Genomic DNA, 17,373 nt, shown 5'->3' with positions numbered 1-17,373 from the left:
TATGCAGGTTTATATAAATTCCTGAAATTATAGTAGTTGCTCTGCTGATACAGATCAAACAGCTTCAGAATAAAACTGCAACCACTTCCTCAAGCAACTTGATACAACCACAAAATGACATGAGTTAGAGATTTTAAGAGAAGGAGAAAAATATCATTCATAGCTGTCAGATGCTTTCCAATACAATGGTATTGCTCTTTAGTAAATTTAATAACTGAGCAAAATTTTTGCCAAAGCACTCTAACTTTTGGCTCTTATAAAATCCTTATTTGACAAAGAAACAGTGCCTGCACTGTCTTTCTCTGAACACCTTTCCACTCTTTCACTAGAAAAAAACCAGATGCTAGGATATGCACCCAGGGCTTGGGTTCTAGATGTCAGCCTTTCTCATGCCTGTGGAATATGTGACAATAAGGCTCAATAGTGGGAAGACATGAAATATATGTATGTCACCAAACAACTGAAATTGCATTTGAATTATTTAGATGGACAAAGTAATATGGAAGTAACTAGACAGTTTTAGACTCCACTGATTCTAGTCACAGATTTAGATATGCTTTACTACCCTTACTTAAACTCTAGATATTTCAAAGGGATTCATCATTATATAATGTCAGAGTTACTTTTTTTAGAAGTTTCCTTTATCCCCTTGTGTTTATAGAAAAAATTGAGTTGAAAGATGCAATAGCAGGAGTAAAACACAGAGACCCAAAATTTACTGCTTTTAAAATATAAGATTTTAAGCATTTTCTTGGAGGGTAGAGGGTTAATCCAGTATTTTTCAATATTCAGAGACAGTATTTATTAAGCTACATTGCACTTCTAGCAAAATTAATTTCTTATAAATAGGAACGGAATCAATTAAGATGCTTAAGAATCTGAAGTGGGTTAACAGAACTGACTGCTGCACTACAAATGCCAGAACTACAGAAATACAACAATCAATTTAATTCTGGTAAAACTAAGGTATGTGATCTGCTTAGTCTTCCATCCTATTCTGGCTTCTCTCCCAACATATTCTTGATCTTTTGCATTTTAAAAGAAACCTCTCATCATGCCACTTCCCATTCTGACCTCACACAGTGTCATTTCTCCCCCTTCACCTCTGCACTCTAAGCTTTAATTTCTAAATTCTAAGTTTGCAATATCCACTTACTGCTCCTCTTCTCCAAATCAATCCCATACTCTTCACAGTTGGCAACTGGCCCTGAGAAAATACCTTCTGCTCTTCATCTGATACTTTTTGAGGAGCCTCTGCTGATTTCTTAGTCATATCTCGGTATCAGTACTTTATTCTCATCCCCTGACATAGATGGCCATTCTCCTCTTCTGGAACAATTCTCCTCTGTTAACTTCCATAATTCATTCTTTTATTTCCCTCTCATTTTTCTTTCACTTTTGAACCATACTCTCACAGAATCACAGAGTCACAGAATGGTAGGGGTTGGAAGGGACCTTTGAAGACCATCTGGTCCAACCCCCCTGCCAAAGCAGGATCACCTAGGGCAGGTTGAACAGGAACGTGTCCAGTCGAGTTTTGAAGGTCTCCAGAGAAGAGACTCCACAACCTCTCTGGGCAGCCTGTTCCCATGTTCCGTCACCCACTGACGCTCCAGTCAATGGGAGCAGCCTGCTCCAGTGCTCCGTTACCCAAGAAAGATAAACTCAGATCACTCTGTTCTTGGTCCCTCTACCTTCTCTTTTTACAATCTTCATCCTGTTTAATCTCACCATATAAAAAAATTCGACTATCAATTCCATGCTGGCTGTGTTTCAGTTCCAGATTTGGCTCCTGTTCAGGTTATGATCTGAGTGAATAACGGTTACAAGACTAATAGGTAGAAATCTTCATCTCCTCCACATCCTCAGTATGATCTTCTACATCGTACTGAACAATACGACATTACTCTACATTATTCAGGTCTATAGTCTGAATAACATCTTTCTTTTTCAGTCCTCTACAAGCTCTCTACTTCTACGCAAGTCTTAAGTCTTGCAGACTTTCTTGGAATAAAATGCTGTCTCTATTAGCCATCTATTTTTCTGGCCTTGACAAACGTAGGAGCAGCTGCAAAGATTATTTTTCTCTAATGTTCTATCCTTTCCTCTGGAATACATCTCTCGTTCCCCATTTCCTATAAAAACAACAGCAAAAAAGGCCACACCAAGCATTAACTGCTTATGGTCAAGTAGTACAAGGCACTGTAACCAGCACAGCTGTAGAGATGTGCTAACGTAACCCAAAACACATGTTAAAAAATAACATGAGAAATCTAACCTTTTTCAACATAATTCAAGCCTTCACCAGTATAATAAAATCCTTTCAAAATAAGTCAACAAACTCTAGTGAAAACTAGCACTGTAAGGAAAGTTCTCACAGTTACAGACCTTGTTAGCTGAATTTCAACATGGAACAAATATTTATGACACAGTTATAAATAGGATTTATAATGGAAATGTTGACGCTGTGATAATACCCCCATGTGATAGACCCTACTTCATCTTGTCCTTGGCTGATGGACACTGTGACAGACCAATATAGAAATTTACTGTAGCAGGCCAACAGTGGGCAGGTTCTGTGTCCTGAAGGAATGGTTCTTTTGGGGAGCAAATGAACAATTTTGAGCAGAAGAAAGGAGACAATTAAAACTCTAAGGAAGCACAGACCTCTTTCTCTCAGATTATACCTGTAATCAACACTCCCATGGTGGCAGCTCAGATAAGTAGGCTAGAATTCAAAAAGCTCCTTCAAGAGAACAACATAGCTGAGATAGCACTCAAGCTAGTCCAAGTGAGTTGCCTGTCTATGTAGTCAGATCCTGTAGCCTTTACTAGGCAACCATAAATTGTGTCTAGATGCAAATTAACTAGCTCAGTACTTAATGGAAGCCTGTGAAAATTACAGTGATTGTAACAGCTTTATCTCTATACAGGAAAGTGGTTCTCTGTTATTAGTTTTAAAAGTTAATTTGCTCAAAACTAATTATGCACATTTTTTTCTAAGCAAATGATTTGATCTCATTCCTTTGCCTTCCCCCAAGCACACTCTCTTGTCCCAGACGCACGCAGGAACGCTGGGGAGTGGCTTGAGCGCGTATGCAGTGGGGCAGGATGGGTGCAGACTGCCAGCCAGCTGGATGGGCCTCGCACTGGGCAAGAGGAAAGATGTGGAAGGGTGGGGGCATCTGTACCTAGGGCTTGACTGATAAATTTGGAAGTCAAGCTATGAAGACCGGTATGGCAAGAGTTATAAAAAGAAAGGTGAGAACAAGAAACTGATACCTTTTCTTTTAACGCACCTTCTTTTCTTTGATTACTAGATACAACAGAAGTGCCTTGGGATACTCCTATAGGCTCCGGCTTCTCCAGAGTTGTGTAGAAAGAGGATGAAGCAATAAATTGTAGAGAAAAGATACCATAGCAAGAATCCCGACAACAGTTGTGTGAGGATAATGAAGCCGCATGTTGAATAATTTCAGAAAATGAACAGGCTCTTGTATGACTAAGAATAAGTAGTGAGCTTCCGTATGCTTTAAGGCACAAACTGATGGCATGGCTGATGACTGCAATCAGGCAAAATGCTCATTGTAATTGGCTTTTAAAATAAAAATATCTGGCCTGGTCCACATGCATTTAGCCAGGACATTCCAGTTAATTAGGATCAGGCAGAAATCTCTCTTTCCTGTCCATATGGAGTTTGCACATTGTGAACTGGAAGAGGTGGAGATGGCAGAGAGGAGGAAGATGGGAAGGATGTGTTTTCTTCCGAGGCTACAGACATCCATCACTGGTCAAAAAAGAATGTAAAACACAGGTGCTCTTTAAGGCATTAGAGGCTGTTAGAAATTGCCTTATTATAAGCTTAAAAAGCTTATTTCTGAAACTAGTGATGTTCAGCATGTTAATACTGAAGCTGTAACAGTAACCAAACATTACAGGAAAAAATACTGGTAAAACCCAAAAAATTCTTACTCTTTTCTTTAGAAAAATCTTTGTTTTCTGCTCATATATTTCACCTAAAGTAAATCTGTCCATCTATTTAGAGAGTGCTAGTTCATAAAGTGCTCCTTGGTTTCTCTCATGCCTTGTTTAGGAGGTCAAAGGCTGGATGAACTGTTCTGGTCAGCCATGTATGTTCATCTGGCAGCTGGCTGGCCTGACAAATAATCTGCCATAAAACAATTCAGATCTGAATCTCCAGACCTTAATTGCTCCATGGTAAAGTGCCCAGACTGCCCTTACCCTGCAGCAAAGTAGTTTTACTCTCGTTTCATTTAGTCAAATTTTAGTCATTCAAACTGAATGAAAAAGCAGTATCCATTTGCTGCAGGATATACATGCACACAGACAATTATGGCTTAGCTGTCCAGTCTGTGCCAGTTCATACTTCAGCTTACCTCCTGATAGTGTGTTTAGAAGACTATAGCCTAGAGATGGCCTGTGGAATTTAGAATGAACGGGTAAGTCAAAGCATCCATTAACTTTGTGTAGACTAGAACAATATTTCCTCTTTTTACTGGGTGTCAAAAGCCTTTCTTTTCTGTTACACTCTTGATACAGCACTCCCAGTAGTCATTTGCCCTTCCCTAGCTTTTAACAAGAGACAGAAAACACTGTTTATTGTTTTTTTTCTAAGCAAAGACAACCTAAAACTGTCCCCAGATGACTCCCTTGAATGAGGATAAGACTCAGGTTTCATTTGTTTCCTGTCCTGGTATGCTCTCTTTTGACACATCTACACGTTCAGTGATGCCTGGAGGAAACAAACAGGTCAGAGCTGGGATTTCTCAAAATTTGTTTTATTTAGTGATAAAAAGGCCTGTGAAGTCTGGCTTCAATAAAGACTGCAATATTTGTTAAATCTCTGAAATGTATAGCCTTGTGGGTAGGGCTCTGCAAAGATCCATCCTCATAGCTATTAAATTCTGCTACAGCAACAGTAGAAGCAGGGTCTTGCCTCAGGCTAATGTGAACAAGCTTAGAGAAAACAGCTCCCTGTAACATTTCAAGTCCTTACACCATGGCACAGACCTTTTCAGTGATACTTGCTTCCCTTACAAGCAAATATTAAGGTAATCAATTACTGCAAAAGCTAAGTCTCAAGATTTCTACGGTTCCTCAATATTCATGATTCAGATTGATATTATTCTCACCCGCTGAATGCTACTTTGCTTCCTACCACTGTGTTCTCCTTTCAATCTCCTTTTAAACTACATTACGAGAACCTCTTGGCAGCTTCTGATGAATGCCTTAATGAACATAAAATTTAAATGTGAGAGAAAGTTACTGGAAAGTAAGAACTGTCATGGTACAATGAGTGCTGAATATTCACTGTAATTATAAATTGTGTGTAATATGTGGCCCAGAAGGTTGCTTTTTAAGAATGTAAAATTTAAGAGTTTTATCAAAAGATTTTCAAATACTTAAATGGACTTAGGCCACAGGTAATGCAGAGATCACTCATTAAGAGAAAAAAATGCTTAACTGTTGTTTACAGAGAGGTATTTGTATTTCACTTTTTTCTCCTTTTCTCTTTCTTTCAAGAGACTTGTTGATATATTACATACATTTATTTGTTGCTGACAGCATGCTTGCCTACCTAAGCAGTTCAAGCAATGAGAGAAAAATTACACTTTCCCACACTAGCTTATTTTCAAATCAATTTAGCACATTGCAAAGCTTTCTCTCAACTACAGTTTCAGATACTGAGATACAATACTCATCATTACCTTTTACTAGCACTAACCGACACTTATAAAGCTACTGTAAAAATAAAAAGCTCAAGCAACAGAAGAAAACCGAGAAGTTGCTGTCAGGAAGCGATAATGGTTGCCTTGTTTTTATTCAAACACACAAAAAATGCTATTTGAAAAGCAGACATTTACAGCTGTTTGTGTGAGTGAATGTACATATTTTAAAATATTTATCTATTTTATTGCCATAAATGACAAAATCTCATGCTAACATTGTTCAGTAACTCATAGTATGACACTTGGGAAATATTTAAATAAGCAAGCATGTGTACAGGTGAGTCTCAGGGTTAACTGGTACCAGAAAGAATGTATCTGAAAAAGGCATCGTGAACACTGAAGATAGAAAGTATCTCTGACATGACCGTATTTGAAAGGATCACGATGATGTAAGAATTTGGTGGTTTTCTGCAGCTCATCTGCGATAATAGAAATTTAGTTAACATCTTGGCATATTAAAGTTACTTAAGAATGGGAACAGCCCTTTTTTTCAAAATTGTACAACTTTGCTGTGTTTGGCTATCCTAAGAATAATGAAGGAATTTAGAATTTAGACGCCAAAAGAGGTATTTATCTTTTGCTAGGTAGCTAGCTAACTGATAGACTTTTCCACACAAAGAATACAGTAAGTAGACTTTGAGAGATATTTTGTTACATCACTGTACACATGTACAGCTGCCTTTGGGGAAGAGATATAAACTCTCCCCTTCTGTAACTGGAATAAAAGTTTTAAATTAAAGGAAAATAAGAATCTGGCACCTCCTCTACCTACATCTCAGCCAATCTGTCAGCAATGCTACTTCATATCCTGTGGCAGGAAATAAAAAAAGACACCTAACAAATTCTTGATCCGGGGGATTTCTTGCTGTCAAATTTCATCAGATGTTTGCATTTTCTCTCGAGTACTCTAGCTATTTCTTTATTTCAACTCTTTGGCAGGCTGAAATAATTTCATTCCAAATGCTTTAATTCCCACTCGCTTCTTATTCCCTATCAAGCCTTCCTTTGACAGGGTCCCTGTTACTAGTGCTTTGTATGGCTAAGTTTACAGCTTCTTAACTTATGACTGATAAGATGAACTGCTGCTATAAAATGGGAGTTCATCAGTTGATGGAAGAATGAAATAATGAAAAAAGAAAAAGACTTGGGTATCATAGAAGTTAAGTATGGGCCACTAATATAAGTCCAGAGGAGAGGTTGTATTGAGGTAATTTCCAACACTGAAAGGTACGTATTGATACCAAGCTTCTGAAGTCTTACTACTGGAAATAGTTCTGTTGAGCTTTACGTACAGTTCTGCATAGCCATGTTCAAGAAAGATGAATTTAAATCAGAATGGGTGCAAAGAAAGGTTGCAAGACTAAGGGGAATGGAGATTCTAAGCTGTGTGAGGTGACTAGCCCTTGACTTATGCACTAAACAAATAAAAAAGTGCACTCCAACCCTCCCAATCCCAAAACACACAGATTGCTCTTTACAACTAAATACACATTCTTTAAGCTAGCTGACAGTAATGGTTTAGTAATAAGTTATAGATAGTGGTCATTTATACTAACAATTGAAGGAAATAGGTGAATTGTTAGAAAATGCTGACGAGTGTTGTTGTTCCTTGATTTTGCAGATCATTGTATTAGCCTGCATCCACCATATGAGTACATTTAAGGATAAAGGCGTTTGTGTCTAAAACGAGGATGTGCAGAAGATGAAGGTAAGTGAAAATGAATCTCAGAGCTATAATCCATATTAGCATAGAAGTGCAGGCAAGTCCTTGAAAAGTAATAAAAAGGTATGACTCAACTCATTTGACAGGTGAAAGAAAGGACAGACTTATGAAAATACATTAAATTGGCAAGTGGAGTTCCATTTTATCTATTCAATATTGAGCTAAAGAGCAGTACACAAAAATATTAATCTCATGGAAAGACATCAGAAAAACAAAACAAACCCCACTTTGCTTCTTTTTATAAGAACTTTCCAAACCCATGTGACAGGTGAAAATGGGTTGCAACGACCACGTGACACAGACTTAATATTATTATATGTTGACTACAGGAATAATGTTCCTGTGTTGGGTTTGCATGGCAAGGGTTTGATAACAGCGGGGCTACAGCGGTGGCTTCTGTGAGAAGCTACTAGAAGTTTCCCCTGTGTCTGATAGAGCCACTGCCAGCCAGCTCAAAGATGAACCCACCGCTGGCCAAGGATGAGCCCATCAGCGATGGTGGTAGCACCTCTGGGATAAGAGTTAAGAGGAGGGAAAAAAAAACAACTGCACAACTGCAGGTGGAGAGAGGAGTGTGAATACGTGAGAGAAACAGCTCTGCAGACCCCCAGGTCAGTGAAGAAGGAGAAGGAGGACGAGCTCCAGGCACCAGAGCAGAGGTTCCCCGGCAGCCCCTGGGGAAGTCCATGGTGAGGCCGGCTGTGCCTCTGCAGCCATGGAGCTCCACGCTGGAGCAGATCTGCACCTGCAGCCTGGGGAGGACCCCACGCCGGGCAGGGGGATGCCCGAAGGAGGCCATGACCCCGTGGGAAGCCTGTGCTGGAGCAAAATACTGGCAGGACTTGTGGGCCCGTAGAGAGAGGAGCCCAGGCTGGAGCAGGTTTGCTGGCAGGACTTGTGACCCCGTGGGGGACCCATGCTGGAGGAGCCTGTTCCTGAAGGACGGCACCCGTGGGGGGACCCAGGCTGGAGCAGTTCGTGAAGAACTGCAGTCTGCAGGAAGGACTCACGTTGGAGAATTCCATGGAGGACTGTCTCCCGTGGGAGGGACCCCAGGCTGGAGCAGGGCAGAGGGTGAGGAGTCCTCCCCCTGAGGAGGAAGGGGCAGCAGAAACAACGTGTGATGAACTGACCACAATCCCCATTCCTCGTCCCCCTGCGCTGCTTGGGGGGAGGAGGGACAGAAACTCGGGAGTGAATCTGAGCCCGGGAAGAAGGGAGGGGTGGGGGGAAGGTGTTTTAAGATTCAGATTTAGTTCTCATTATCCTACTCTGATTTTGATTGGCAATAAATTAAACCAATTTCCCCAAGTCGAGTCTGTTTGCCCATGACGGTAACTGGTGACTGATCTCTCCCTGCCCTTATCTTGACCCCCAAGCCTTTTGTTATATTTTCTCTCCTCTGCCCAGCGGAGGAGGGCAGCGACAGACGTGCTTTGGTGGGCACCTGGCATCCAGCCAGGGTCACCTCACCACAGTTCCACAGAGCACCACAGGCAGAAGAGAGGCAGATTCCCTCCCAGGTTACGTATGTGTAATGGTAAAGCATTCTCCAGATCTCAGACCTTAGCTAACCATGACTCTCAAGAATTCCCTTGGTCAGTAAAAAAGTTAAGGATCTTTCCCCTAAGAAACACACTAATAGAAATAACCCAAATTTCTGTTGTTTTACATTCTCTGAAGTCTTTCTTTGACACTGTCCTGAAGAACCTATTAATTTGAGACAAAGTTGTATGCTTAATACTGACTTTTCGACACTTAGCTGTTTTAAGACAAAGCAATAGTCCCCGAACGATTAAAAAATGAAAACAAAATCTCGAGTAAAGTACATTCTTCATTACCTACATGTGACTATTGTTTCTGTAAAAATGACAACATTCAAAATGAAATCAACTTTTTAACTTAACACAGAATCCTTTCACTGCAAGGAAAAAAAAATACAGACAAAACCCACGATGTATAACTACCTGGTTGGTAGAAATTTGGTGAAAGTTCTCTGGCGACTGCTCTTGCAATATCACATTCCTGGCGAGCAGCTTGAGCAGCCTGATCCGCAGCATCAGCTTTAGCTCTTGCATGTGCAGTTCTGTACGGAGTAGAAAACAGTTTATATGCAGAGGAGTCTTTTATGAGCTGTCTCAATAACGTGAGAGCAAAGGACTACTGTCCTCACCTCCCATACACGATACTGTATGGTGCACCCTTATCCCCACTTGCTGTGAGTAACTGCAAATCAGTCAAAGTATTTCAGAACCAATGCATTATTCCTGTTCTCATTATCAATCCTGTTCTCATTATCAATGCAGAATTCCAGTTCTTCAGTCTTGCTCACCCTTGTATCACATTCACTCGTAGGTACACAATTTACAGTCCAAGCTTATAATTAAAATTTCTAAGTAGAAAAAATTAGTATCTGACTGAAACCTGGGATTATGATTTTAATACACGTTACCAGAATGTGTACAGAAGTGTACAGAGGGTCAGACTGGGCCACCACACTGACTCCTGAACAGGGGTCTGTGAGACCAGGATACACAGCGTTCAAGGGGACTGTGGAACACTATTACCTTTACAACATTTCAAAGTTAATGTTCAATGCTGGGTGCCATGTAAAATTTTTTGAAGGGCAAAACTGAGGTATGTTGGTCCAAAAAAGTGAGAAATGTCTTCCACAATCAGACCATGTTGGAAAGGAATGGGATGGAAAATGTGTTTGATGCTTCAATAGGCATTTGTATAAATGGGGCCTTAACAGTTTTAAATTCTCACTAAATTTCAAATCCAAAACAATCTGAAAAGGCAACTTTTCTGAAGTCCAGACAACAGTTTTGAATACTTTCATAAAATAATCTGCCCTCTGCTTCCGCTTTTTTCCTTCTGCTATTTCTTAAAAAGCCTCAAGAACAGCTTGTGCAAATGCCTCTGATTCCAGCCTGTGCAAATTGATAGTTGTGTTACTGCAGGATTGCATCACTGTTTTTCCCATCTTCCCTCCCCATTTCATTTTCTAAACAGTCATCTGTTTAAAAATTCCTGATGGCAGTGATCTCTCTGTGCCTCTACAGCATTAGCATATAGCCTACAGCTATGAAATGGTTCATTAGAATGGAGGGGAAGATAAACATGGCAACTGGCAGAGTTTTTTAAGACTCTAGAAATATTAATAACATTTCTAAAACAGATCTATTAAATTTCACGATCTCAGGAATTTTCTCATAACTTTCCAGTAGAACACTGATGCTTAAGTAAGAAAAAAATTAGTTAAGAGGACAACAGCAGCAGCAACTTTTATCCCATGTGCCTGGTGATACTAATCAACAGCAATAAAATAAAAGAAAACTTTCAACAACTTTGCTGTAAAAATTCAGTTTTGTTTTCAAGGAATAGAGTTCTATGTGTTTTAGATGAAGCAACAATTAAATGTTAGCATTAACCAGAATGAGCACCAAAAGATTAACAGTATGGCAGACTTTGCATTTCTAAAAGGATGTTTAATCCCGTAGGGTACTAGGATAAACACAGACATAAAAAAACCACATAGGCAGTTTCATCTGTGGTGCCTGGAGATTTATTTAAGTTACATCCTCCCTAAAATGTGTGTGGGGATAAACGTTGAATGTTATTTCAAAGCTTAGCTTGTCATAATTTACTGGATAAATATCAGCTCATGCTGCCTTTTCACAGGTCCCTCTAGGTCTCTGAGAAAAAAGGTAATGAGCAAATAAGCAGTAACACCTTCTGCTTGTACTCAGGGTGGGGGAAAGAAACTGTTAATCAAAACAAATACACTGTATAATCCCATATGTGTTCTGAGCAGTTCATGAATGGTTGTACGGTATGTGCTTGCTTAGTAACAGTGATCAAACCTGTTCTTTCTCTATAATCATTATTTTCAATTAGATGAGCTATTCTTAGTTCCTGCATAATTATGTCTATGTAGCATAAACTTAATGAAGCTATCCTAACACTGGGACATTGTTTTGTGAGACGATAACGTAGTCTGCACACAGATAAACTAGACACTGATCATCCTTTTGTGATGATAGAACAACCAGACTATTCCCATATAAAAATAGTCTAATACTATTGCCACTGCTGCAATAGACATTTTAAAAGCTAATATACTAAATGACCAGCACCAGGAAAACATAATTCCAGGATAGTACAGTTATTTATTGATGACTGTAAATTTCCTATATTATTATATCCAAGAAGCAAATCACACATCCTGTCCAAATATACAGTATTGTTTAGTTAAGGAATTAAATGGTGACATGAGTCATAAGCTTGAGAAACTTTGTCACATGAAGCTGGGCAGAAGCAAGCCACCGCAGGAAGAAGCCAATGGAACAGAAGGTAAATGAGCACTGCTTTCCCTGGCTGCCTTATCTCACACCTTTTTTTTTTTCAACTCACCCTTCCTCCTATTTTGCCCCTTTTGCACTCACAGTCAGGAGTTCCAGCAGACCAGAACAGGACCGACCGTCCGTTCAGGCGCGGAGGGTGCCAAGGCACATCTCGGCCACACACTTGAGCAGAGCCTCAGTGCCGCGCCGTCGCCGAGACGCCGCAGCAGGAGGAACTCAACAGGCACAAGCACAGTGCTGGTGCTCCTCGGCAAGCCTTCGGCCGGCCAAAGCGAAGCCGAGACACTTCCCTGCCGGCCTCTTCGGCAAGCAGCATCGATGACATATGGCTGATGTGAAAAGGAGAAACCGGCAGAGCCGGTCGGTGCTTCTGAGCGGAACAGAAGCACTGTGCTTCGCCTGAGAACGCCGGCATTTCTGTATTTGCATTATTTGCTATTTATCACCTTGGCATTCGGATGCTTTAGTGGCTAACTTCAGCAATGCATACTTTAGTATCTCAATTTGCAACTGCATATTCGGACATTTTTTCACTTCCTGCACACTTACTTATAAGTGTCAGACTCAAATAATTTTTCTGTTGCTATTTAATTTCCTGTTTTTTTTTTTTTTTTATTCTGACTTCCACCCTTGAGTTGTCTGTATATTTTCCAAATTACCTGCTTACAGTTACTGCTGCTTGGCACTACGTTTTGTTTGTACTTGTTTTATTCTGCCTTGCACTGACCCTCACACTATCAGAGTGTTATTATCAGAGACCATGGAGAAATATGTTAGTTTTGAATGACAGTGTTTATGAGGGAGAGCTATTAGAGCAGGGTAGCCCCACTGAAATAGAATCCATTTGCTCCATTTATGCTTTACACAGTTTGGGAAGGCCTTCTTTACCTTTTGTTCCTGGAGTAATTTTGTCACTGTAAAGTCTTGAAGTTTTGCTTGTTATCAGTAATTATTCATGGAAATTTAATGAATGATATACCGAGTCAAATTGACCCACATTTGAATGACCACCATCTACTTGAGAATTGCTCTTGTTCCCCAGAGAGGTCTACATCTTTTCACAGAATCACAGTCTTTCCCTCATCCACTAGGCGCAACAAGAAATCTTTATGAGAACTTCTGAAAGAGAAAACTCAAAAAATGGTTTCCTTTCCGTTCCCCTAGCCAAGAAAAAGACTGTAGTAGGCTTTGCATGCTGTTCCACACACTCTCCAGGAAGGTTCAGTTGGAAGTTTCAGCAGCAAAATAGAAACTATGGAGGGAAGTAGGCAGCAATCCACAGACTGCAAAACAACATGGGAGAATAACAAGCAACCTGCTTTGCAATGCTGCATTCAGGTTCTAACCACAGCAATGGACTTTTAATGATTTTTCTTTTAAGTGAACAGGGAGTCCTTTGTAAAAATTCATTCTCAGCAACTATAACACATAAGACACATTACTAACTTTTGAACTGCTGTGTTTTAACTTGAAAGTATCATCCTACCATTAATATTCCACATGATGTCTCAAACACATGCTGAAAGCTTTCAAATCAATATAAAATTAAAAGAATTTAAAACAAAACCAATTCATATTTAGAGGGACAATCTACCACTTAACTAATGAGTCCACAGGGGTGGAAAATGCAATCAAGACAGGGACAAAATTAAGTTGTACCTGTGGCAGGAACCAAACTGTAGATACATTAAAAAGGAAGCCACAGCTATAGCTCATGTAGAGCGTTGGAGCACGGTGACAGCATGTGGAGTCCTTGTAACTACCAGTCTCTGTCGCCAGTGAGCGAGGGGTGGGGGACCAATGCCTGAGTAACTTTGCTATTGTTAGAAATTTTACTTGGACTCATACCAGGGTCTGATTTTGAAAGAAGCTTAAGCTTTCTAGACTGTGGGACAACTGATATCACTACAGATACCTTTCTTTTCTGTGTCTGGTTGGGAAGGTAAACATACATGTCATCCTAGCTACACTCAAGGGATTATGAGCAGTCAGGGGCTTCTTACAAGCAGTCTCCCCTTCCAGCAATACTACAATCAGATTTCTATCTACTTACGTCCAAAAAGTGACTTGAAGGACGAGTATTGAGGGCTGAAGAGCTTAAACAACATTATCTAGCATTCTGCAGCAACAAAGCTTATATATGCCATGTGTCTGGGATGCATTATGTAATGTTTATCTGAATTTAAAACCCATTTAGAACTGCCCATTACCATTACTTGCCTCCAGATTATTTTGTATTTCCATGGTATCCTTTAACGCACTTGTAATGCTGCTTCACTCAGAGTAAACTAAAACTGTAAGCAACATATGTTTACTTTGTTTCATTTTTCAGCTTTTATTAAACACAGCAATTCCAACATAAAGCTTTCCAGGAGCTTGCTCTCTATTTCTTAAAATTATATAAATAATTTTCTCTGTTTTCTGTTTGCCCAATATATGAAACACAATTGTGTTATGAACAAATTATCCTAAATGAATAATCTTAACAATGTTACTTACTAACAGATTTCCATATTGTCAAAAAAAAATCAGTAAAGACTAAACCTACATGATGTCCTCAGAAATATATTTAATTAATGACAGTTATCAGGTTTGTTTGTGTAACATTACGTATTGCGTGTTACTACCTATATCACCCTTTCTGAAACTGTAATTCTCTAAAAAATACTCCCATCTTCCTAAATTCTAAAATTCAGTGATTTTTCTAGAAAGCTAGGAATATTCTGGGGTTTTTTCCATTTTAAAATTTCTTTCTATTTATTGGAGGCTCAATTCTGCAAAACCAAGCTCTGATAAAATTGCTACAGAGATCAATAGCATTTCCAGGAAAAGAGGAGCTGGAGAGGAAGAGGAAAACTTTAAGGAATGATTCTTTGGTAGTGTAATTTTCTCCTTGTCCCCATTTTATTTCCATATTATTCTGATATTATATATCAGTAATGAATGCTAGATAATTATCTAGCATCTATGCATTTTTTAACACCGCAAGTGAGAGACTGGCATTTATCAAGGGTGCTAGTCATCCTCCTCAGCTTCTTTCAGTGATAATACCGGGTGAAAAACAATATTCTGCTAGGGTAGGATTAAAAATACATACATGCACAACTGCATATCGCTATCTAAGAACTCTTGGCTTCATCACTTTCAGCAACTCATTGCTGTAATGTACCTCAGAAGTGAGGGTAGGGCACTGAGTAGCAGCAAGAAATGGGAGTCTCAGAGAAACAGTTGGAGGAACAAGACTGCCGTACAGATACTGCAACACGAGCGCTTCATGTCAGTGAGAAACATGAAGTGCTTCTAAACTATGGATTGAATTGACCAAACGAGATGTATGTCCTCAATCAGGAAATCTGAACTTAAAAACTTTTCAAAGTACTTTGCTTGATCAATCTCCTTCGTGCTTTGATAAACTTTAGTTTCAACCAGCCGTTCCTTCTTCATGAACTGACTTTACTCAGAAACTGGACTACTTTGGTACTACCAGTAAAATCTCACATGGTGAAGCATAAGCAGATCTATTATGTACACATTGCTGGCACATTGATCCATATTGTCTTCCCAAATGGATTTTGTATCTGAAAACTCCTCCTTCCCAGCCTAAATCCATTTCTCAGGTTTTTATAGTCCTAACTCACATTAGAAGAACAGAAAAAAATACCAAACTTTAGTTAACAACTCCTGAAAAAATGAGGAAATTCCTTATAAACTGATTACAGTACTTGAAAAAAATCACCTGGTGGTAATGACCGGTTAGCCAGATGTCAGTCTTGGCCATAAATAACAGCATAAATAAACTGGGTGTATATCCATAAAGATTTACAGGCTAATAGTATAATGTGCCAGACATCATGCTTTAACAAAGAGTAGATTTGGCCAAACACTTCATACATATGTAAAGATAATGGGTCCTATACCATATCAAGACTGCCTTGATTTATCATACTTGGATTGTTTTCAAGGTTTCTGATTTTGCACCCTATGGCAACATAATTAAACAGCAGCATAAATTACATGGAATTAATAAGGCACATCAAAATGGATTAAAAGCTAACTCTCTGACACAACTCAAAGCTTAATGCAGAAGACATCAAAGGGTTGATATGTGTATTTTACCTTAGGAATTAGTTTTTGCTCCAGAGTTGTTTAATATTTTACTTTTATAATGTCTCAATAAAAGCTAAAACATACTATGCTAGAGTTGGCAGATTATACAACTTCTGGATTCCAAAAAAACCCAAGAACTTTATTGCAACCTAAAGTTCAACGACAACAACTCCAAAACCCCATTGCATTTAACTGTACTGAAACTGAACACCAGGAAACAAAAAATCTAGGCAGTATGGGAGACTGTCATGGAAAGCAGCACAGGAGTATGAGATCATGACGGCTAGCCCCACACGTTGCGGCAAAAGGAAGGGTTAATGTGGTCTTTATACACATGGAGATGAAAATCAAGTATAAACAGGAATTTGTTCTTGCTGTACTACACAGTCCAGAATCCATAAAACCACTAATGGAACAATGCCCAGCTCATCTACGTCTTGAGAAGGAAATGGAAGTGTCAGGACCACAGAATAACAGAGATTCTAAAAAGACAAGCCTTTTAACTTAAATTTCTTGAGCTTCATATCTACTCATTATTGAAGAAACACTGAGAAGCCACTTACTGTGGTGTACGCATGGATATCTGACAGTGGAAAATGGGGAAGACAAAATGGGGAAGACAATTGTTTCAGATAAAGACAACTGATCCAACAACTAGAAGCTGAATTTGGGCATAGTCAACCTTGAAATATTTTGGGTATATTTTACAGAGAAAAAGACGGACCTTTCTAAGTCTTTAAAATTATATTAAGCAGTGTACTAAAAGTCCCTTTTAATCCATTTTCTCAGAAAAAAATGACATGGCCTTTTGTTTACAGGAAGTGAGATTAGATGATTTAGGGACTGTTTACACTAAGTATTTCAGTCATCTGACATAAGTGCTCTGATCATCTCACTGGAGGTACCCCTCTTACTCCATTAAAAATAAGAAACTTGAACTATTAGAGTTTGGTCCTCTGAACTCTGTGGATGTTGGATTCCTGCAGTGGCCAGCATGAAAATGCTCTGCTGTGCCTACAAATATATGCATAGTCTTGTGGCAACCACCGATCTATGTGTTTGTTGAGGCATCAGCTGCCTTCTTATGCCAAGATTCAGGTCCTGTTTGCATTCTCCTTTAGACCTCTATGGTCCACATCAATAAAACCAGAACCACGCAGCAACCCAGGGGTGCCAAGGTACACATTTCTGTAACTTGGACTAATCATGTGTACTCAGCAGTTCAGAAAGACTTTAGTTGCATTTACATGGTACTCTCCCTAACCTTAGGAGTCCCACTATCCTGGCATTATTTATGTGCACACCAGATAACCTGCTGCTGGTTAATGGAGCTGGCTCTTCATGTGATGTCTGCAATTTTATCCATCATTTTGTCAGGAGCTTGAACGAATGAAGTTTTGCTTTTATATTTCACCTTAGCACTGGC

The 17,373-nt window shown here is 39.4% G+C and overlaps 1 protein-coding gene across 2 annotated transcripts in view; it reads right to left on the bottom strand.

Moving 5' to 3' along the window:
* JPH1 (junctophilin 1) overlaps positions 1-17,373 on the bottom strand; it is a gene marked incomplete at both ends in the record, with an annotated part of 84,980 nt that overhangs the window by 16,024 nt on the left and 51,583 nt on the right. Inside the window, one exon of one of the 2 annotated variants that reach the window (XM_082015368.1) lies at positions 9,396-9,559. In XM_082015368.1, the coding sequence (XP_081871494.1) occupies positions 9,396-9,559 (164 nt within the window). The remainder of the gene's footprint in view (positions 1-9,395; positions 9,560-17,373) is intronic. The other variant, XM_082015369.1, reaches the window with a different exon arrangement.

Source organism: Phaethon aethereus, assembly GCF_964289735.1.
Source record: "Phaethon aethereus genome assembly, chromosome: 2".
NCBI classification, from domain to species: Eukaryota; Metazoa; Chordata; class Aves; order Phaethontiformes; family Phaethontidae; genus Phaethon; species Phaethon aethereus.
This window is presented reverse-complemented; position numbering and strand designations above follow the sequence as displayed.